This window comes from Hevea brasiliensis, chromosome 14, assembly GCF_030052815.1.
Source record: "Hevea brasiliensis isolate MT/VB/25A 57/8 chromosome 14, ASM3005281v1, whole genome shotgun sequence".
Classification (NCBI taxonomy): Eukaryota; Viridiplantae; Streptophyta; class Magnoliopsida; order Malpighiales; family Euphorbiaceae; genus Hevea; species Hevea brasiliensis.
In genome coordinates this window covers 11,854,031-11,878,321 of record NC_079506.1, presented here as the reverse complement: position 1 = coordinate 11,878,321, position 24,291 = coordinate 11,854,031, and the positions used below count along the sequence as shown (strand labels likewise).

At 32.6% G+C, this 24,291-nt stretch overlaps 1 protein-coding gene and 1 non-coding gene across 2 annotated transcripts; both read right to left on the bottom strand.

Annotated features, from left to right (window-relative positions):
- Positions 1-2,539: 2,539 nt before the first annotated feature.
- Positions 2,540-4,681, bottom strand: LOC131172742 (putative disease resistance protein At4g11170). The gene is made up of 2 exons (XM_058134261.1): positions 4,003-4,681; positions 2,540-2,669 (listed from the first exon to the last, which is right to left on the bottom strand). Exons 1-2 carry the CDS (start codon positions 4,485-4,487, stop codon positions 2,540-2,542), a joined length of 615 nt encoding a protein of 204 aa, XP_057990244.1. The 5' UTR covers positions 4,488-4,681.
- Positions 4,682-23,910: 19,229 nt separating this feature from the next.
- Positions 23,911-24,018, bottom strand: LOC131173637 (small nucleolar RNA R71). Its single transcript, XR_009143951.1, has one exon. It is a non-coding gene; the product is annotated as a small nucleolar RNA R71 (small nucleolar RNA).
- Between the last annotated feature and the right edge of the window lie 273 nt (positions 24,019-24,291).

Below are 24,291 nucleotides of genomic sequence, written 5' to 3'. Positions count from 1 at the left end.
ATTTATCCACCAAAACCCATGGTCCCCTTCATTAAAAATTTAGCCCACATCATGAGGAAGCTCTAGGTACCCAAAGGGAGAAGGAAAGTTGAAGTTTTGGGAAAATTTCCAAGTTGGGTCACAAGAGGTTAGTGCTTATCTCCCTTCCTTCTTCTTTAATACTTGAAAGTGACTTGAGATAAGTGGAAATCTCAAGAAATTAACAAGAAATTCATGAACCCATGATGTCCCCAAATTTTGGCAGCCATGAAATGTGTTGGGCTTTATTGTGTTCAAATAATGTAAATGAGTTTAGAGATGATGATTGATATGATTATATGTATGAGAAGTGAAAAGGGATTGAATTGATTGAGTTTGAAACTTGGAAATTAGGGTTTGTGTACATGACTTGGAGATTTTGTGTAAATGCTTGAAATTTGACCTAATTGGGATGAGATTGTTGCTTATAGAAGTGTATTGCATGCAAATTGAAGTAAGGAAGTTGGAGGAGATTGAGTTTTGGAAGTGTCAATTTTCTGCAGGTTGTGTTTGTTGAGGGCAATGTACATTTTAGGCCATAAATGAAATTGCGTGACCCCAATTGGTATGAGGCCAATTGGAGGTGAAACTAGACCCAAAATAGCCCATTTTCCATGAAGAAACTATGCCCAAATTCTGTCCAAAACTTGACCTAAACACTGCCCAAATTTGGATTTCCCTGCACCCAACCCAGAAAATGACCAAATGAACAGTACGTGTTCATTTGGTCATAACTCTCTCTATACTGGTCCAAATGACCTAAAATTTTACCCATGGAAAGTTTAGACATAGGGCTACACTTTTCATGAAGATCACTTAACCCAGTTTTGCCTTTAACAAATTCAAATTGTTAGCACAAGTTGGGTCACTGAAACTGCTGGGTCACTGAAACTGCCCAGAAAATGACCAAATGAACAGTACGTGTTCATTTGGTCATAACTCTCTCTATACTGGTCCAAATGACCTAAAATTTTACCCATGGAAAGTTTAGACATAGGGCTACACTTTTCATGAAGACCACTTAACCCAGTTTTGCCTTTAACCAATTCAAATTGTTAGCACAAGTTGGGTCACTGAAACTGCCAACCCAGAAAATGTCCCAAAATACTATTCCTTTGGTATTTTGACCATAACTTGAGTTTTATAACCCCAAACTCAGTGATTCAAAAACTAAAATTCAAGTTTAAACATAGAGGAGCAATTGTTATGAAGGAATTGTGACTAAATAGACATCCTAACCTAGTCAAATTCCTAGATAAAGATAACACATCAACATGAACCTAAAGAAAGGTTCATGGGAAAAATGCTATATATGATAATTAAAATACTCATAAGGAGAATTAAATATTAAAAATGATATGAATATGTTAATTAGGACTAATGTCCTATTTATATGAAATTAATGGTACCAATGAACAGTAATAAAAAATAGTAACAGTGAATAGTGCTAAATTAATTGCCCATAGTATACCTAGTCTTATTTATTTAGTTGGATAAATTGGTATACCAATTAGGGACTTCAAATAGCAGTACTGCCTACCGAGAAAATCATGAACTGACAATATATGTCTGGTATGATTGTTCTACAGGCTATATGCCTACTTACTGGCCATTGTGCCTACTTTATTTCTGGCTTTACAAGCCTGACAGCGGGTCTCGTGCCCGACAGCTGGCCTCGTGCCTGACAGATGTATACAGGATAGACATATGGCTGTCTAACCCGTATACTCCCGTGTATCCAGCTTTTATAATTTGTTATAGGTTTCTTGGGCATTGATAATAATTAATTAATACTGAATATACAATAAGTAAACAGGAAAGATCCCAATAATTTTAATTGTTTCCAAAGTGTAATAAAAAAATGTCCAGAATTTATGATTTGAAAATATTAATTCAATTGTTTAATTATTGTTATTATAAATTATGCACCACTAAGCGTTATGCTTAGCGCGTTGGTTTTCCATCGCGTAGGTACTAAAGATCAGCAGCTGCCACAGTAGTATTCGGACAGAGTTCCGACCAGATCTGCCACCGATCAGAGTCACCTCACCAGTCTCTTGTATTTTGGTAGGGCCCATGTGTAGACTAGTATTTTGATTCATTATGTCTAGTCATGATATAATTACTAGTTTATGATGTATTTTATTTTGGACTTGAAATGAAAACTTATAATTTATTATATATGAATTTCCATATGAATGCAATAGATGACACTTCATTTTGAGATCTCATAAATTGTTGTGAATGATATGATAAAAGAGAATATGATATGGAAATATGTGAGATGACTATGAATATGTTAACACGTAATAGTGGAACCCGCCAGATGCTAATAAAACAGAGGAGGATCTGTCCGGGTCTCCACAGAAATAAGATATATATATAAAAAAAAATTCTACACATAAATTACCTGATTTAAATGACATTAAAATTTACAATAGACATGACAAGACAAGATAGGGTGCTCCGGCACCGAATGTGGCACTTCTTGCTCGGCTATACAATAGACGGGTAAGGGGCGTCACACCACTTTTTCCACACGCGATTTAATTCCAATCAATTTGGGATCATAAGAATCATCACTTTTAGACATATCACTAAATTTTTTCAACACATCATTGACGATTATCTCTACTAATTCGGCCTCATCCCTAGTCACATATAAACAACAAACACTGATAAGTAAGATAGACTCACACTTGTAAGTAAATACTAATATATATATATATATATATATATATATATATATATATATATATATATATATATATATATATATACACGCTAAGCCTTAAAATGACTTTACATGTGTGTGCTGCCTAGAAAAGGGCACATGAGGCACAACCTTTTTATTTTTGTTTTTATATTTTGTTATATCATAACTAGTTGTATCACATGAAAAATTAACTATTTATCCAAAAATTTTAGAATTTCGACCATTAAAATACAAAAATATTAATAACTATTTAAAATTCATTTTCCTATTTTTTTTAAAAAAAATTTAAAATTTTTGAACTTCTACTGATCATAATATTTTTAAAAATTAACCATTTTTAAATTCATTTAAAATTATATTAATATATACATATTTATATCTAAATAATTATTCGCTAAAAAATTATTTATAAAATTTAACTAACTATTTTTAAAGACATTTCTTATTATATTTAAAATTGAAAAAATTTAAAAATAATATTTAAAATATTGCTACGTTTAAAAATAAGAAAAACTAATATATTAATCAATTTATTTATACGTTAGCACTTGAAATAAAATTATAATTAATTAAAAATTGTATTATTAACATTTTATAATATGATTATAAAAATAAAAAATATAGAAAAATACACATTAAATTATTATTAAATATATATTATTGACATAATTTTTTTTTAAAAATAAGTCATTGTTTTTCTAAGTTAATAAAAATGAAATTAAAAACAATTTGTTCACTAAAAATTATTTATAAAATTCAGGCATTTATTTTAAAAATATTTTTTATTATATTTAAAATTTTAAAAATTTAATAATGGTGTTTTAAAAATTATCACCTGTCATCCAATTTTTCTTATTTTATTTATTATTTTACTTATATATGTCAGATAACTTAAAAATAACAAAAATTAATATATTAATCAATTTATTTACTTATTAACACTTGAGATAAAATTATAATTAATTAAAAATTTTATTATTAACATTTTATAATATAATTATGAAAATATAAAAATATAAAAAAATATATTAAATTATGTTATTAAATAAAAAAATAAACAATATGCTCAACATGAGGCAAAACGATTAGTATATAATTAATATGTTTTGATTTTAGAATAAGTTAACAAATATCGATTTTCATATTAGTGCTGCCTATATTCGAATTAGGTATTAAGATTAATGTAATCTATTAAAAGTTTCTATATTTTGATTCTCTTTCCTTAAAATGAAAAACTAAAAAAAAAACTGCAGTAAAGAGTAATTAACTTGATATTCTGTGAATCCCATCCTGATAAGTTGCTTACTTCCATCATAGCACGCTTCCAGTTGTCGACCTTTTGTGGACTGCCTTTTTCTCCATGCGTAGCAATAGCAAATGCCTTCCCAAAATTCCCCATAAGCTTTTGAAAGTCAGTTGGATCTACCTTATAAAAAACTGGTAGAACTATTTGTCCTGATTCTTCCTTGCATTTAAGTATTTCAACAAGCTCATCCAAACACCATGGAGAATCTGCATAATTTTCAGAAAAAATGACTATTGAGACACTTGATTCTCGAATTATTTTCAAGAGCTCTGGTGATATCATTTCCCCTTTATGAAGCTCTTCGTCCGTAAAAGTCTTGATTTGTTTGTCCTTCAAGGCTTTAGAGAGATGGGAGAGAATACCATAACGCGTATCGTCGCCTCTAAAACTAATAAAAACATCCCATTTCTTCCACTGATTGGGAGGAGTGGAAGAAGTAGAAGCCATGATAAGTGATAAAAGAAGGATCTTGTGCAACCGAGTTTGAAGAAGGTAGAGAAAGCAAAATACTAGAGATGAATATTTGGGTAGACTAGTCTGATGCAAGAAATTTATGAACAAATGAAGAGGTAAAGGAAGAATAAAAAAAGAAAGAAGATGAAGATGACCAGAAACACCATAATATTCTTCTAGGAAGGAACATATTACTAATGGACAAAAAGAACAACTGGAATTTTAGTCAACATCAGATTTGCCTTCCTGGAAGGATCGTATAGCTCTATTTAGTCCACACAAATTAAATGCAAAACAGTAGAGTGGGTCTAATAATGTGGGATTGAAGCGTTGCAGCTTTAGCAAAAGCTTTGTGGAAATTTAATATTTTACCTATTTATTTATTTATTTTAATTAATTAATAATAATTTAATATAATTATTAAAAATAAATAAAAAAATATTTTATTAAATGATGATTTATCTATATATATATATATATATATTATTTTTAAAATTAAATATATATCTGATATTTAAATAATTCAATTTAATGATAATTTTTATTTCATTATATACCTAATATAATTCTTGAAATATATATATTATAATCATCTTTTTTTGCTAAACTTTACTCTCAAAGCTTGTGTATCACCTCCTTCTTCTACCAAATACTCTCAACAAGTATTTTATTATCTTTTATTTATTGTTATATATATAATATGATGAGCGCAAAGAATTCATGAATTTTTATTTCTTTATTGATCACCTTAGATTCTATTTTCAAGGTAAAAATTTCCTTTCTTTGTTCAATAATGAGTGAATTTGATTTTATTTTCTTTTCTTGAATTGTTACAACTACTTTAAAAATTTATTTTTTTTCTTTGACTATTGATATTTATTTGTGTTGATCATGATTACTGTGAGACAATAACTTTAAATTTAGATTATATATATATATATATATTGAAGTTATTTTATTTTATTATTATTTGATATTTTTCTTTTATATTTTGAGTGTATAGGAGATTCGAATATTCAATCTGCCAGTTGAAATTGTCTCTCTTTTATTGAATCTAGCTATTGTCTTGGAGGTTTCAGATGAGTGGTAATTATAATACATGACACCGTTTTAGTCCTTTTTAAAATTTCTTAGCATTAAAATTGTTATTAAATGAAATTTTAAATCAGTATTTTAACAATTATTTTATATGTGAGGTTCTAGAGTTTTATTTTATTATTGAATTTTATTTTGATTTTGATTAAATAATTGATTTTGTCAATTATCTCAACATTAGAGATATTAGGATCCTGGGACCAGGCCTTTAATGTCTTTATATTGATTGATATCTTAATATAAAATTTATCGATGTGTTACACTAAATTTATTTGAGATTAATTTGATCTTATTGACTCTCTGAATTTATTGAAATAAACGGTTGAAATTGCACTATCAGTTATTATTTGCTATCTGAAATTTTTCATGGATTTTGATTGATTTGTACAATTTGATTTTCTATTTTGAATTGGTACCTGTGCTCAGTATCTGTATCTGCTATCTGGCCTCGCTGTGTGGACTATTATGGTATTAGGTTGCATTGTTGAGTCATGCATCATTGCACTTTATGGTTTGCATTAGTATCATATGCATTAATATCTGTGAAGGAGGATGAAGGTATCTAATATCTGGTAGCGCGCTTACCATCTGGCCTTTGGTGAAGTGGGGTATCATCACCCTGATGCACTGTGTCATAAAATTTTTATTGAATGAATTTCTTTTATATATATGTTTTATGAAATTATTTTATTAATGATTTGATAGCATGAGCATTATTTTATTGAATAGAAAATTTATTGTGAAATTAATCAAGCGTCTGTCTGTTCCTATTCCTTTGTGTGCTATAATTACCATTCACTAAGCATTAGCTCAAACCACATTTTCTTTGTCTATTATCTGTTTCATATCAGTAGAATTCTGCAGCTGATCCAAATATTCAGTTTATTTTCTGGATAGGGACAATATTTGATTTGTTCTCATAGTATGCTCGAATTCATATTCCCTCGAGCTAATAATTAGTTTAGTTTATTGAATAGTTTAAGTTTTTATTTGAAATCTGTAGAGACTCCGTAGTTTACTTATGAGATATTTATGATGTTTATTCAATATTTTGTTTATTTGGATTTTGTCTATTTTTTTAGAATTAGTAAGTGACAATATATTTATTCAAGATACTCTGATAAGGCTTGCATGATTTAAGAATACTTAAATTATGCGCCGGTCACAGCTCAGAATTTTGGGTCGTGATAAAGTTGGTATCAGAGCCCGGTTGAGATCTAGTAAACTTGCAGAGCATAGGATCCTGTAAGAGGAGGCGGGCGTAAGGCGAAATATCATCCACTAGAATTATATAAAATGGACCAGGTAATACCCAGAAAAGATGGTGGAGTCACAATGGTCTAACTTAAGTACTACCTCCTTAGACAACATTTTCTAGACGTGCACTTCATACAATCCTAATAGAATTGAACCACTGGTAAGTACCGCCTTCCCATAACACTACCACGATACTAAGGATTTATGTCACAAAGACATAGATAGACAGGAGTCGCCACCCGGGTAATAACCGGGACATATTCAGTGTTTCTTCCGAGGGTCATGGATGGCAACTTACTCCTTGCAGAGTTTCCTCAACCGTCATTATCATAGCCCAATATCTAGGTTCGGGATAGTGGGTACGTAAGGGGAAGGTGTTAGGCACCCCTTACGCTTGGTCTAACCTCGTTAATTCGAGTGCCAGTCATCTACTAATGTTTCTAGAAGTATTATTTATTATTCATTTATTAAACTTCATCCTAAAAATGCAATTCTAATCCTACACACGCAAGTAATTCACAAAAGGGTTGTTGTTTACAAACAATTTTCATGCACAAATAATTCCTATCTATGAGGTTGCTAATTATTTAAATGATATTTACCAGATTACTAAAATTAATTTATTATTGAGAATTTAATTTACAAACAAATTCAATTTCAAATAACACTAAGTTTATATTTAATCTAATTAATTAATTTTCACCAAGTTACCCTAAGGATAATTGAACTAATTTAATTATGTACATGCATAATTTATTCTAATATCACATAAGGCCCAAACAATCGCAACCTAATAAATATTTCTAACTTGTAAATTTATTTTACAATTACCAAGTATTAAATTAAATTTATTTTACATGCCAATATTAGTTTAATTTATAAACAAGATTAATTTTAATTTACAAAGTATTTATTTAAATTAATTACATACAAATGTCAGTTAAATTAAAAACAAAGTTAATTTTAATTTATCAAATAAAAATCCTCTTATTACTATAATTTTATGCCAATGGTTATTTTAAGAATTTAGGATTACTTACTTGTCAGTAACTACAGTTGCCATTGGGGTAAGCTACCCTTAAAAAAGGGTATTATCTTCTAGTATGACAATGATATCCCTGGGTTACTCCCATTTAGCTCCATGTAAGCTCCACGTAAATGCCCTCTTTGGTACTTATCTTAGGGCTACTTACCAATTTTGTTTGTAATAAAAAATAAAGAAACTAAAGAAAATAAAAGAAATAAAGAAAATAAGAAAATATTAATAACAATTTATATTAGATTCTAACTCTAGTCTCCTAAAGGGTTAAGATTCCTAATTAGTTACAACTACCTAAGGGTCCACATCTTCTAACATATTCCAAACACTTCATAATACTTCTTGAATTAAAAAAGCACAAAAAAATAGATCAAATATCAATTAAAACCCAAGAAAATACAAGAACATGCATAAACATACAATTTTCAAATTCTAGCAGATTGACAATAGCAAGAAATTTAATTTTTAAAAAATAGTTAGACAAGCCTAAAAATCATGAAAAAATTATAGAAGATAGCCAAAATACTATACAACATCATAAAATTTATAAACCAAACAAAACCCTAACTGAATGGTCTACACAAATCATAACTTTTTCCAATAACAGAATCGCACTACTTTTTTGTAAAATTCATAACTCACCAACCATAACAGATATGAATGCGAAACTAATTGGAAAAGATTCATAAGATTCCAAACTTAATTTTAGACACCAGATTTACAAAAAAATATTAAGAAACAAGGGAGATATGGGCTCCAAAAATCGGATATCCTATAAATCAGAATTTACGGGAACCCTAACTTCAAACAGCCATAACTTACAAAATATTAAAACTTTTTTAGTGATTCTTGAGCCTAAAATTAATAGAATTTTGTGTTGAATATGAATATAATTTTTACAAATTTTTTACAAATAATGAAAAATAATAAAAATATGAGAGACAGAAAACTGAATATGTATAGAGTTGTGTATCCCCTCAAATTAAACATGATTACATGATTTATATGAACATATAAAATAAATTAAAAACAAGGAACATAGAATTAAACATTATATGGCATAGATCTTGAAAAGAAAATAAGAGAACTAACCTTTAAAAAATATCACTAGAAAGAAAGAAGAACTAAAAGAATTTTGGCTATTCCTCTTTTTAATTTTTTTCCTTTTTTTATTAATTTTTTTTCTCCTCCACCTTCTTTTTTTTTATTTTTTGTCAGTGGGGTATTTATAGGGTTTTAGGAGAGAGGTGTGATAGAGTTTGGAGTCCTAGAGTGATAAAGTTAAGATAACTTAAACAACTAGGATTGTAAAATTTGGGTGAGACTGAGATATGGATGAGGTGTTTTAACCAATAGGAAGAGAGGGGAAGGGGAAGGCACCAATAGGGAGTGAGGAAGAGGTGTGGTAGGATTTGAAGTCCTAGTATGATAAGGTTCAGAAAACTTAAATAACTGGGATTGAGGAATTTGGGTGAGACTAGGATATGGGTGAGGTATTCCAACCAATAGGAAGAGAGGGAAAGAGGAAGGCACCAATAGGGAGTGAGGAAGAGGTGAGGTAGGATTTGAAGTTCTAGTATGATAAGGTTCAGATAACTGATTGAGGAATTTGGGTGAGACTAGGATATGGGTGAGGTATTCCAACCAATAGGAAGAGAGGGAAAGGGGGTGGCACCAATAGGGAGTGAGAAAGAGAGTGGGGCCAAAGGGGGAGAGAGAGTTTGTATGGGAAAGGGATAGAGAAAAAGATATTTTCTTCTTTAAATTTTTAAAAAATAAATTAAATGGGTCATATTTAAAATTCTTAACTAGGCTTTCTTAGGCCCATGGGGCCCAATTAAACTTAATTAGGTCTATTTAAGAACTACCCATATCAAATTTAAACAAAATAAAATTTTATTTAAATTAAATTAATTTCCCAAAAAAAATATTATTTTTTTTTTCAAGATCATGCCACGGAATTAATAATTCAGTTCCATGTCTCTAATTATATCTTACAGTCATATAATTTTTCATCATCGGGTTTTCCACGGCCTTAATGCACATACTCATCACAAAATAAGGGTCTACAGATCCTTAACGTCTTTTCAGTTTATCATTGCTTTAGATATCTGCATCCTTCGTAATTTTTCACCTGTCTTAATTTGGCTTACATTTTCAGATTTAATGCTTTTCTATTAAAATGAATAAGTGTCTGGGTCTGTTAAACGTAAGAGGAGAGCTAGGGCCAAGGGTCTTAATAGTGCAAACCTTGATCTAACAGGGAAGGTACCACCTTAAACTATTAATCAGACATCTTAACAGATGCCTACAGCTAAGACAGGGGCACAACAATTCCAATCAGCTACTGCAGCTCAAGCATCTAGAGCTTATCAGGTTACTATGGCAGATCTGGCAGTGAGATTGCATGCAGTGAATTATGCTGTTAATACTATAACCGAGTACCTTACAACTCAACAACAGCAACCTATGGTTGGCCCTATTTCAATACTAGCTCAGGATAGGGCTCGATTTCTTGACTCTACAAGCTTTCTCAAGCTAAAACTAAAGGAGTTCACTGGAGAAGATGCATTAGCTGATCCCTTAGATTTTCTAGATGACATGGAGAGGTGTTACGACACTATGGGTTGCAGTAGTGCTAGGATGGTGATGTTGGCAGGAAATCAGCTTAAGGGAGTTGCTCGTGAGTGGTATATCTCTAAGAAGAATGGTCGACCCGAAGGTTCTATCCTCTGGCCTGAGTTTCACTCTCTCTTCTTAGAGCGATTTCTCCCTCCTAGTGTTCAAGAGGCTAAGGCTTTGGAGTTTGAAACCTTGAAGCAAGGCAACATGACAGTTATAGAGTATGAGATGAAGTTTATCAAATTATCTCGCTTTGGTAAACACTTGATTTCAAATGAGGAGAAAAAGGCACGCAGGTTTGAAAGGGGCTTACAAGACAAGCTAATTGATCGTGTAGCTCCTTTACGACTACCTAAATATGAAAAGGTGGTTGATCGGGCTAGACAGATGGAGATGTGTGACGATGAACATTGGGCTTGTGAGCAGCATAAGCAGTTTAAGAAAGATGGTCAGGGTAATCAATTTAACAGAGAACAGAGTCATTAGGGCTCTTATCAGGGTAATAAGCAGGGTTCTCAGTCTACAGTTGGTAATAAGGCACATCAATCTAGAGTTGATCAGGGACGTAAGTAGAGGACTCATGCAGCGAATGCTCGGTATAGTCAAATTAGCACTGGGCTTGTTTTCACTCCTTGTCAGCATTGTGGTAAGCCACTTAAGGGCACTTGCCATTGGGTCACTGGAGCATGCTTTAGTTGTGGATAGCTGGGACACCGTAGACAGGACTGTCCTACTAGTGGGATAACTCAGGGTGCTAGTCAGACAACACGTTCTACTCCCTCTCATGTTCAACCAATTTCACAGTATAGTAGTAGAAGTCAGGGTTCTGGTGGTCAGGACAAGGTGGTAGAGGTTCTGGTGGTAGAGGATTTGCTCAAACTCAGAGACAAACATCTGGTGGTAGAGGTCAAGCCAGGTTTTTTGCTTTGACTCAGCAGGATGCTCAGGCATCTAATGCAGTAATGACAGGTACACTTCCTATTTGCTCATTTGATGCTAAAGTACTATTTGATCCTGGTTCCAATCATTCCTTTGTTTCTCTATATTTTTCCATGAGATTTAGTACACCACCTACTTTGTTAGAGTATCCTTTATCTGTATCAACACCTATGGGGAATGCAATAGACACTGATATGGTGTATAGGGGATGTATAATTCACATTGGAGATAGGGAATTAGCTGCAGATCTTGGTTCTTTGGATATGTTTGAGTTTGATGTGCTTTTAGGCATGGATTGGTTAGCCATTTATCACGTTTCATTGGATTGTCATAATAAAGTTGTACTCTTTAAAATTCCTGGGGAGGCAGAATTTCAATTTCAGGGAGATCGCAGTATAGCCTCTAGTAATCTTATCTCAGTAGTGAGTGCTAGTCGATTATTGCGAAAGAGGTGTAAGGGGTATCTAGCTTATGTTAGAGACGTCCAGGTAGAAGGTGCAGGTTTGGAGAAAGTTGCAATGGTTAAGGAGTTTCCTGATGTGTTTTCAGAAGATTTATCAAGTTTACCCTCGGAGCGAGAGGTAGAGTTTGGTACAGACTTAGTTCCTAAAACTGAGCCCATATCTATGCCACCTTATCGTACGGCACCCGTAGAACTTAAGGAGTTGAAGGAGCAGCTATAGGACCTACTAGATAAGGGGTTTATTCGCCCTAGTGTTTCTCCATGAGGTGCTCCTGTGTTATTTATGCGAAAGAAGGATGGGTCTTTGAGAATGTGCATTAATTATAGGCAATTGAATAAGGTGACTGTGCGTAACAAGTATCCTTTTCCACGCATAGATGACCTGTTTAACCAACTTCAAGGTGCAAAGTGTTTTTCCAAGATTGATCTTCGATCTGGGTATCATCAATTGAGAGTTAAGAAAGAAGATATACTCAACACGGCCTTTAGGACTAGGTATGGACACTATGAATTTCTTGTAATGTCTTTTAGTCTTACTAATACTCCAGCTACTTTTTATGGATCTTATGAATAGAGTTTTCAAGCCTTTCTTAGATCAATTTGTTATAGTGTTCATCGATGACATTCTAGTGTACTCAAAGAGTAAAGAGGAGCATGAGCAGCATTTGAAAATTGTCCTTCAGACCTTACGGGAACACAAGCTATATGCCAAGTTCTCCAAATGTGAGTTCTGGTTAGATAGTGTGGCTTTTCTAGGCCATACAGTGTCTAAGGATAGGGTGTGTGTTGATAAAAAGAAAGTTAAGGCAGTGCTTCATTGGCCTAAACCCACAACTATGTCAGAGATTCATAGTTTCTTGGGTTTAGCAGGGTATCATAGACGGTTTGTTCAAGAATTCTCTCAGACAAAGACCTTTAACTAAGTTGACACAGAAGAATGTGAAATTTCAGTGGTCTAAGGCTTGTGAAAAAAGTTTTCAGGAGCTTAAGACTCGTTTAACTACAGCACCAGTGTTAGCCCTTCTGTCTGGATCAGGGGGTTATACAGTGTATTGTGATGCTTCTAGGATTGGTTTAGGATGTGTTTTGATGCAGTATGGATAGGTTATTGCGTATGCTTCTCGTCAGTTGAAAAGGCATGAGCAGAATTATCCAACTCATGATTTGGAAATGGTTGTAGTAATTTTTGCTTTGAAAATCTGGAGGCACTATCTGTATGGTGAGACTTGTGAAATCTTCACTGACCACAAAAGTCTCAAATACGTTATCTTAATCTTAGGCAAAGGAGATTGGTAAAATTACTGAAGGATTATGATTGCACCATACAGTATCACCCTGAAAAAGCTAATGTGGTGGCTGATGCTCTAAGCAGGAAGTCTTCTAGTAGTTTAGCCCATATATCTACCAAGAGGAGGCCTCTGATTGGTGAATTACATGAGTTGTTAGATTAGAAATTAGAGTTTGAAATCATAGTTGGATCATTCTTAGCACATTTTCGAGTTAGGCCTATCTTGATTGATCGAATTAAGGCTACTCAAAAGAGAGATTCTGATAGTATTCATCAAGGCCAAGCTCAAGGGTTCATGTTAAATGATGATGGAGTTTTTTGTTATGGCACTAGACTTTGTGTCCCCAATGTTGATGAGTTGAGAAGAGAAATCATGGAGGAGGTGCATCATTCTGCTTACACAGTACACCCAGGTTCAACTAAGATGTACCATGATTTAAGAGAGCATTATTGGTGGGGTGGCATAAAGAGGGATGTTACAGACTTTGTTGCTAAATGTTCGACTTGTCAACAAGTTAAGGCTGAACATCAGAGACCATCTGGGTTACTTCAGCCATTGCCTATTCCCGAGTGGAAGTAGAAGCATATTGCTATGGACTTTGTTGTGGGTTTACCTAGTACACGAGGTGGTTACAATGCAATCTGGGTGATAGTGGACAGATGGATAAAATCTGCTCATTTTCTTCCTGTGAAGACTACATATAACTTTGCTAAACTTGCACAGTTGTATATAAACAAGATTGTTAGTCTTCATGGTGTTCCAGTTTTCATTGTCTCTGATCGTGGTACTCAATTTACTTCTCAATTTTGGAAGAAATTCCAAGAAGCTTTTGGGAACACGAGTAGACTTTAGTACTGCTTTTCACCCTCAAACAGATGGACTATCAGAAACGACTATACAGACGTTAGAGGACATGCTTCGTGCATGTGTTATGGATTTTGGTGACTATTGGGATCATCATTTGCCTTTAGTAGAGTTTGCTTATAATAACAGTTATCAGGCAAGTATAGAGATGGCTCCATATGAGGCATTATATGGTCCAAAGTGTACGTCATCGATTTGTTAGGATGAAGTTAGAGAAAGAAGGCTTACTAAACCAGAATTGATACAGTTAACTTCAGAGAAGGTTCGACTAATTCGTGATAGACTTTTGACTGCTCAAAGTCGATAGAGAATTTATGCTGACTCTAAGCGTAAAGATGTAGAGTTTATGGTTGGTGATCATATATTTCTGAGAGTTTCACCTATGAAAGGAATCATGAGGTTTGGGGAGAAAGGGAAGCTTAGCCCTCATTTTGTTGGTCCATTTGAAATTTTGAAGAAAAATGAAACAGTTGCTTACCGTTTAGCCCTTCCACCTGGTTTTACACATGTACATCCAGTTTTCCATATTTTTATGCTTAGGAAGTATGTACCAGATTCATCTCATGTTTTACAACCTCAGACCATACAATTTAAGGATGATATGTCATATGAGGAGCGACCAGTAAAGATTTTAGATCGACAAATTAGGAAACTCCGGTTTAAAGAAGTGGCTTTGATCAAAGTCTTGTAGCATAATCACTCAAGTAGTGAGGCCACATGGGAGGCAGAATCTGAAATGCGAGCCAAATATCCTCACTTATTTGATTTTTCAGGTTAGAATTTTGTTTGTTTAAATTCGGGGACTGAATTTCTTTCAAGGGGGGAAGTATATAGAAATCCAATATTTTATCGATTTATTTATTTTAATTAGCTAACAATAATTTAATATAATTATCTAAAAAAAAAACAAAAAAGAATATTTTATTGGATGACCTGCTTATTTATATATATATATATATATATATATTATTTTTGAAATTAAATATATATCTGTAATCTAAACAACTCAGTTCAATAATAACTCTTATTTCATTCTACACTTAATAGAACTCTTAAAATATATATACCCTAATTATCTCTTTCTGCTAAATTTCGCTCTCAAAACCTGTTTATCACCTTCTTCTTCTACCAAATACTCTCAACAGGTATTTTTATTATCTTTTATATATATATATATACGATTTATAATATGATGTGCGCAGAGAATACATAAATTCTTACTTCTCTATTCATCACCTTGGATTCTATTTTCAAGGTAAAAATTCCCTCTCTTTGTTCAATAATGGGTGAATTTGATTTTTTTTCCTTGAATTGTTACAACTACTCTAAAAAATCATTTTTTTTTCTTTGACCATTGATATTTAATTGGGTTGATCATGATTACTGTGAGACAATAACTTTGAATTTAGATTATATATATATATATATATATATATATATATATATATATATATATATATATATATATATATATAAGTTATTTTGTTTTATTATTATTTGATATTTTTCTTTTATATTTTGGGTGTGTAGGAGATTCGAATATTCAATTTGTCAGTTAAAATTGTCTCTCTTTTATTGAATCTAGCTATTGTCTTGGAGGTTCCAGGTGAGTGGTAATTATAGTAGATGGCACTGTTTTAGTCCCTTTTAAAATTCCTTAGCATTAAAATTGTTATTAAATGAAATTTTAAATCAGTATTTTAACAATTATTTTACATGTGAAGTTTTAGAGTTTTATTTTATTATTGAATTTTATTCCGATTTTGATTAAATAATTGATTTTGTCAATTATCTCTGCATTAGAGATATTAGGATCCCGAGAACAGGCCTTTAATGTCTTTATATTGGTTGATATCTGAATATAAAATTTATCGATGTGTTACACTGAATTTATTTGAGATTAATTTGATCTTATTGACTCTCTGAAATTATTGAAATAAACTATTGAAATTGCACTATCAATTATTATTTACTATCTGAAATTTTATGTGGACTTTGATTAATTTGTACAATTTGATTTTCTCTTTTGAATTGATACCAGTGCCCAGTATCTGTATCTGCTATATAGCCCTGCCGTGTGGACTGTCATGATATTAGGTTGCATTGTTGAGTCATGCATCATTGCACTTTATAGTTTGCATTAGTATCATATGCATTGATATCTGTAAAGGAGGAGGAAGGTATCTAATATCTGGTAGCGCACTTACCATCTGGCCTTTGGTGATATGGGGTATCATCACCCTGGTGCACTGTACCATAAAAATTTTATTGAATGAATTTCTTTTATATATATGTTTTATGAAATTATTTTATTAATGATTTGATAGCATAAGCATGATTTTATTGAATAGAAAATTTATTGTGAAATTAATCAAGCATCTGCCTATTCCTATTCCGTTGTGTGCTATAATTATCATTCACTGAGCATTAGCTCAAACCACTTTTTCTTTGTCAGTTATCTGTTTCAGATCAGTAGAATTCTGTAGCTGATCCAAATATTCAGTTTATTTTCTAGAGAGGGATAATATTTGATTTGTTCTCATGATATGCCCGAATTCATATTCCCTCGGGCTAATAATTAGTTTAGTTTATTGAATAGTTTAAGTTTTTATTTGAAATCTGTAGAGACTCAGCAGTTTACTTATAGAATATTTATGATGTTTATTCAGTATTTTGTTTATTTAAATTTTATCTATTTTTTTAGAATTAGTAAGTGACAATATATTTATTCAAGATACTTTGATAAGGCTTGCATGATTTAAGAATACTTAAATTATGCGCCGGTCACGGCTCAGAATTTTGGGTCATGACAAAGAAGGTCCCTTAGGCAAATCCCACATCGGCAAAGCATGAAGATGGTCTTGGGTTCAAAAAGTAATGATATATGAAATTGGAGAACTAATCACTAGAGGTACCTTTTGGTGGAATGGCCTGTAGAGTTGGAAGAACTCTAGCGTTAAGCGTGCTTGTAACACCCTAGGCAAATCCCACATCGACAAAACACGGGAGAGATGCTGGGTTCATAAGATGGAGGTTCCTAACCCCCTATTGACGCGTTTTAAAACCGTGAGGGCTTCAGCCCAGAGCTGACAATATCACTAGTGGGTCGGGCCGTTACATTTGTGGTATCAGAGCTGCTCCGCGTGCAACCTTGAACGATGGTGGGGCAAACCTCAGCGAGGACGCTGGGTCCCATAAGGGGGGTGGATTGTAACACCCTAGGCAAATCCCACATCGACAAAACACGGGAGAGATGCTGGGTTCATAAGATGGAGGTTCCTAACCCCTATTGACGCGTTTTAAAACCGTGAGGGCTTCAGCCCAGAGCGGACAATATCACTAGTGGGCCGGGCCATTACATTTGTGATACCAAATTGTAACAGCCCAATCCTTCTCCAGTTAGTATTGTCCGCTTTGGCCCATGGGCCTCACGGACAATACTAACTGGAGAAGGATTGGGCTGTTACAATTTGGTATCAGAGCTGGTTTCCCTCTAGTATGGTGTGTGGTGCGAGGACGCACCAAGCGGAAGTTGGTGGGCTTGTCACGACCCAGGGATGGGGTTGGGACGTGCTTGTTCAACCAGCTACGCACTGGGGTGGAAACTTCGTGTCCCACATCGGAAATGGGAAGAAAAGATTTGGGCCATATATGTGGGAGCCTTCCTCACCTGGTCAGCGCGCTTTTGGGAATGAAACCTCCCAAGGGACAAATCCGTGAGGCCCATGGGCCAAAGCAGACAATACTAACTGGAGAAGGATTGGGCTGTTACAGTGCTCGCTTGAGAGAAATCCTAAGATGGGTGACCTCCTGGGAAGTTCTTCATTACACCTATGGGACAAAACCGTGAGGCTTATGGCCAAAGCGGACAATTCTTCTAGTGGTTGTAGCCCGACCGTTACAATTGGTATCAGAGCGGGGAGAAAGGTCCCTTAGGCAAATTCCACATCGGCAAAGCAAGGAGATGGTCTTAGGTTCAAAAAGTAATGATATGTAAAATGGGAGAATTATGGCCAAAGCGGACAATTCCTCTAGTGGTTGTAGCCCGACCGTTACAATTGGTATCAGAGCGGGGAGAAAGGTCCCTTAGGCAAATTCCACATCGGTAAAGCACGGAGATGGTCTTGGGTTCAAAAAGTAATGATATATAAAATGGGAGAACTAATCACTAGAGACGTCTTTTGGTGGAATGGCCTGGAGAGTTGGAAGAACTCCAGGGTTAAGCGTGCTCGCTTGAGAGAAATCCTAGGATGTGTGACCTCCTGGGAAGTTCTCCATTCCACCTATGGGACAAAACCGTGAGACTTATTGCCAAAGCGAACAATTCCTCTAGTAGTTGGAGCCCGACCATTACAATTGGTATCAAAGCCACTCGCGTGTCCTCTTAGGCAATGGTAGGGCAAGCCTCAGCGAGGACGCTGAGTCCCGAAAGAGGGGGAGAAAGGTCCCTTAGGCAAATCTCACATCGGCAAAGCACGGAGATTGTCTTGGGTTCAAAAAGTAATGATATATAAAATGGGAGAACTAATCACTAGAGGCGCCTTTTGGTGGAATGGCTTGAAGAGTTTGAAGAACTTCAAGGCTAAGCGTGCTCGCTTGAGAGAAATCTTAGGATGGGTGACCTCCTGAGAAATTCTCCATTTCACTTGTGGGATAAAACCGTAAGGCTTATACCCAAAGCGGATAATTTCTCTAGTGGTTGGAGCCTGACCGTTACACCTTTGCTTTCCACTCTTCCACTGTGCTCCTTCCCACCCATATGGAGTCTTCACCAACTCAATATTTCATTGAGGTCATTTCTTTTATTTTATTTTAAATATCTGTCATTTCTTTTAGGCTTTAAAATTCAAATTTTACATTTAAAAAAAAATTAAATTTTAAATTTCTTAATTTTAATATAATTATGGAATTTAATTCAAATTTTAGACAAAATATCATAGGATATACGTAGACTTAAGAAAATTATAATTATAACCCTAGAACATGATTGAGACTATTAATTTTGACTTAACACTTTATGAAATTCATAATTTTATAGTTTTAAAAATAAAAATATTATTAGATTAATTATCACCTATCATAAAGTACTCACACAAAAATAGTAGAAAATTAGCTAAATTTTTATTGGCCTTTTTATTAATAAAATTTTGACTTATATAAAAAAAAAAAAGAAAAATAATGCATGTTCAGCTCAAAGAAAAATAGTCGTAATTTGAAATTCAAAAATTTAATTAAAAAAAGGTATTTTGACAAGCTTTACAGCAAAGTGAAAATGAATTTATTAAGGAGGTAGAAATACCTTTTTACTATTTAGTCTCTATTTATTTTGTATAAAATAAGTTATATATAAAATATTTTTTATAAAATTATTTTTAAATAAAAATATTTTATATTATTTGATTGTGATGTCAAATTAATGATGTGTTTATATATATATTTTACAGTTTAATAAGATTGTTATTTTCTCTAAAAAGTTTTTTTTTTTTTTTCCTTTGATGGAAAAAAGTATTTTTCGTTGAATACGAAATCATTTTGTCCAAAAGTGTCTTTCCTTTCCAATGGTCTGCCTGTAATCTTTTGTTCTCTATGGCTGGCATTAATCAGAAATTTCAATTTCATATTTAATGCCAAGGCAACTGGTTGGGGCTCTTAGCGTGTGGGGTCAACCATAGGAATTAATTAATTAACAAAAGCTTTTCCCTTCATTTTCTACTTTTCCTTCTGGTAAAACTGAATGCAATTTCTTCCATTGTGCTGGTTCCAGCTTCTTTCATCTTTGCTAAGCGGAAGGAAACTAAAAAGCTTGTGGGGTCTCTGTACAGAAAATATCAAAAGCTTTGCCCCTTATTTCCCTTTCTTCCCTCTAGAAAAACTTGGGCCCTGTTTTGTAGTTGGCGAAAGGAAAGTGAGAGGAAAAGCAATTACCTTATTTTATCGGAAGGAAAATGCTTAGAGAGTATATTGTGACAGTTTATTTTCTACTTAAATTGGATGAATAAGAAAAGAAAAGAAGATTAATTTTTCTGTTTTTTCTTTTTTTTTTCTTTAATAATTATTTTTAATATATTTATTTATTTAATATGAGTATAATAACAAAAATTTAATAATTTTCTCTATTTACTTTTTTTTTTTGAAACAAGGAAGATAAACATTACACTGCTTTTCAATTAATTTTCCTACGGAAAAAATTTATAGTAATTTTAAAAGAAATTTATGAAACGAGAAAATTTACTTTTTTTCTGATTTTTCTAAGTTACAACCATCTATTTCTTTTATTTTAAGACACCGAAAAAAAAAATCCACTCAAAATAAAATAAAAAGTAATTTTTTTATTTATTTATAAATTTATTAATAATTAAATAATTAAAAAAAATAAAAATGAATATCAAATTTTTTAGGTGCACATCTTTTATATTACGCTCCAATTGTACCTTGATTTTATACTATAAAAGTGTTATATCTTGATGTTAAAAATTAAATAATAATAATAATAATAATAATAATAATAATAATAATAATCATAAATTCACACTTTACCCGAGTCTTCATGAATAATTTGATTTTAAAATTATAATTAGAATTAAAATAATAATAAAATTAATTTGAATTTTTTTTAATATCAATGTGTTCTATTGGAATTAAACTTCAACAAAAAAATTGCACAGTCAAATTGCATTACATGTCAAATTGCAGGGACAAGGTTGATGAAGAAGTAGAAGCCGGCCATGACAAGTGACAAAATAATGAAGATGAGTGGAAACGGCTACCATATTCTTCTTCTTCTCGGAAGGAACATATTAATTCCTAATGAACAGTTAAAGGAACAGCTAGCATTTTGTCGGCAAAGTAAATAGACAAAGCTGCAAACAAAGTCCTCATAAATTTGAATTCCATACTTAATGTGGAAGGCAACGTTTAAGGGTAAATTTTTATAAGTTGTAGTTGAATTTTGCTCTGTAGTTTATTTCTATTCTTTAACTTCCAATTGTTATCAACAAATTTATAAATTTTATTTTTTTTTTTTAAAATCCCTCTAATATGTAGTAGCAGATTTTCAAATTAAAAAACTCTCCCTAAACTACAATATGATATTTATAAATGTAGTTTCATCACTTTTCATTGATGAATAAATCCTCATTCTTTAAAGAAAATAGATCGCTATGATGGTATTGATATTTTTGTAATAAATTCAGATAATTATTGAAATGATCGGTGTTTTTTTACTGTGAGAGGAAATAGAAAAAAAATTCAATTTCATTTTTTTTTAACATGAAAAACCTACTATGACAAGTTTGTAGCAGATTAGAAGTATTTTTGACAAATAAAATCAAAGTTTAAGGATTTTTTTGTTAATAAATTAAAATTAAAGGATAAAAGTAAAATATAGAATAAAATTCAGGAATGGAAGATTTTTTTATTAATAAATTAAAATTAAATAATGGAAGTGAAATATAACGTAAAATTTAGGAATGAATTATAAAAATTATCCATGTTTAAGCATTGTGATGCATACATTTTGCATAATCATTTAGGTTTAATTTCATAGCCATTTTATTTGATTAGTAGTCACTTTCAACTAATTTCATTAGTTTTTTAGTTAATTTTTCATAATTGTCAATTTTGGATTAATTTGTAATTTTTACTTTGTTTTGTAGGAAAAATGGTGTTTTTGAAGGATTAAAAAGAAATTTTGCCATTGAAGAGTGATTTCTACAGCCAAAGATGTCAAAAACAAGTTTCAAAGTTGAAATATGCATTGGCCAAATTGCGCATAACTTGCCGCATAAGTTATGCAGATCTGCATAAGGAGAAGAAATACTGTTCCAATACCTGCCGAATTGTGCATAAGGAGAGTGCATAGCTTATGCAGATTCACGCCTCCCTTATGCAATCTCACGGAATTGTGCATAACCTATGCGCTTGGTCATGCAGTTTCGCATAAGTGAGCCAGAAACCAGCCAAAAACTGCATAAGGTTATGCAGTCCACTTATGCAATCCCACAAAGATTTCATTAATGAGTTGGCAGAAGATTCCCTCAGAAAATCTCACCTCAAACACACCATTTTAGGGCTCCATGTCAGAAAAAAAGTATAAATAGCCCCATATCCCATTTTAGAAGGAAAAAAAGGAAAGGGAGGAAGAAAAGGAAAGGAAAGGGGCAGCAGCTGAAGAGTAAAAAACATCACTCCCACCATTTCCAAACAGATTTGGAGTTTTCTTTCCTTTCTTGCATATTTCTTACCTTTCTTGTATTAGGTTTCTTTAGTTTTAGTTTATTTTCATGATCTATTTCCTCTTTTACTTAGAATTTCTTATATTAAACATGGATTGTGAGTAGTTTTCATTTGATTCTGGAGTAAGGAATGTAAAATTTTAGTTATTTTTGTGGATTTGAACTGGGTTAGTCCCAATTTAATGAATTTATGAGGTTTAATCCATTTCTTGTGTGCTTATTCACATGCTTAGTGAAGGGCCCCATTAAGTTATGTTCTTAACCCTTGGTTGAAGCACCGAAAGGAGAAAACCAAGTGATAGTTAATCAAGAAATTGGACTTAATTAACTTAAATCTAGAAATAGACTAAGGGTTAAGAGGGTTTTAATAGATTGATTAAAGAACCTAATGGGTTTTGGTTAATTTTAACTCCACGAAAGTAGGATTAAGTTAATTAAGGCACTCTTTGTCTCACTCGAAAGCGTTTTCAAAGGATTTTAGAATTAATCTCCTTTAAACCCATAAATTTCATGGATTGGGCTAGCTAGGGAAAATCCCAAAATGACTTAAATATGAACCCTTAACTCCAGAATCGTCTTTCATCAATTATTGCTTTGAATTTTACTTTTGAGTGTTTAGTTTAATCTCATTTTATTAATTTTCATTATTATCAATTTCTTTATTGTGTGAATTATTAAATTAGTCATTGTTTGAATTTAGTTTTGCATTTTCATACCTTATGCTTCAAATTCCTAAATTTCTTTTATTAATTTGATTAAAATACAATTTAACATATTTTATTTTACATCAAAAATTCAATCATTAACACAACTCCTCATGGGAATGATATCTTTTTCTACACTACTTGAGCGACCCGTGCACTTGCGGTTGGGACACATCAAGTTTTTGGCGCCGTTGCCGGGGAGTTGTTTGTTTAAGATTGAATTCTTGATTATTTTAGTTGTTTATAGTTTTATCTTTGTTATTTTTTTATTTTGTGTTTGTTTGTTCTTTTTTTAGGTACTCTTAATCTTTTATGAGAAGAGCTAGAAGCACAAGTGACACATCCCTATTGTTTAATCCTGAAATTGAGAAATTTTGTAAAGCCAACAAGAAAGAAACCAGGAAAAGAAAAGAATCCTTGAGAGCAACTGAAATTGAAACAGATATGGCTGATGAAAGAATTAGAATTGGTGGTGGTAATGCTGGAAATGATCAAAACAATGAAAATGCAGCCCAAGGTGAAGAGGTTGTAAATGCTAATGTGCCTAGGGGAAGTATGATGGATCATGCTTTTCCTCGTTTTGATGACTTGAGAGAAAGTATAGTAAGACCAAGAATTGATGCAAATAGCTACAAGATGGATTTTGGGGTTCTTCAAATGATTCAAAATTCTCAATTTGGAGGTCATCCTGCAGAAAATCCTCATACTCATCTTAAGAAGTTTGTTATGATCTGTGACATGCAAAAGCAACCAGGAGTGTCTGATGATGCAGCAAGGCTAAAATTATTTCCATTCTCTTTGAAAGATAGAGCATTGGATTGGCTTGATTCTTTACCTCACAACTCAATCACAAATTGGGAGCAGCTCACTGATGCATTTCTTGCCCAATACTTTCCACCTGGAAAAACTCAAGAGTTGAGGAATCAAATGATTGCTTTTAGACCAAGAGAAGATGAGACTCTTTATGAGTCATGGATGAGATGGAAGGAGTTGGAGAGACAATGTCCACATCATGCCATTCCTAAATGGATGATAAACCAAAATTTTTACACAAATGTCACTCCTGCTATCAGAGGAATCATTGATGCTCAAATTGGAGGGGAATTCATCATTAAGCATGAAGATGAAGCTTATGAGTTGTTAGAGAAAATAGCAAAGAACAGTCATCTATGGAGTAGTCCAAGAGGGTCAACTCCAACTCAAAAAAGGCAAGTTGCTGGAATGTATGAGCTTGATCCATTCAACATGATCAATGCCAAATTTGATGCACTCACTAATGTCCTTGCTAAGAA

Excerpts from the sequence above, each read along its gene's own strand:
- LOC131172742 (XM_058134261.1), bottom strand. The coding sequence starts at position 4,487 with ATGGCTTCTACTTCTTCCACTCCTCCCAATCAGTGGAAGAAATGGGAT. Across the intron at positions 2,670-4,002 it reads TGGGATTCACAGAATATCAA|GGATGAGGCCGAATTAGTAG; the intron begins GTTAATTACTCT and ends ATATGTGACTAG.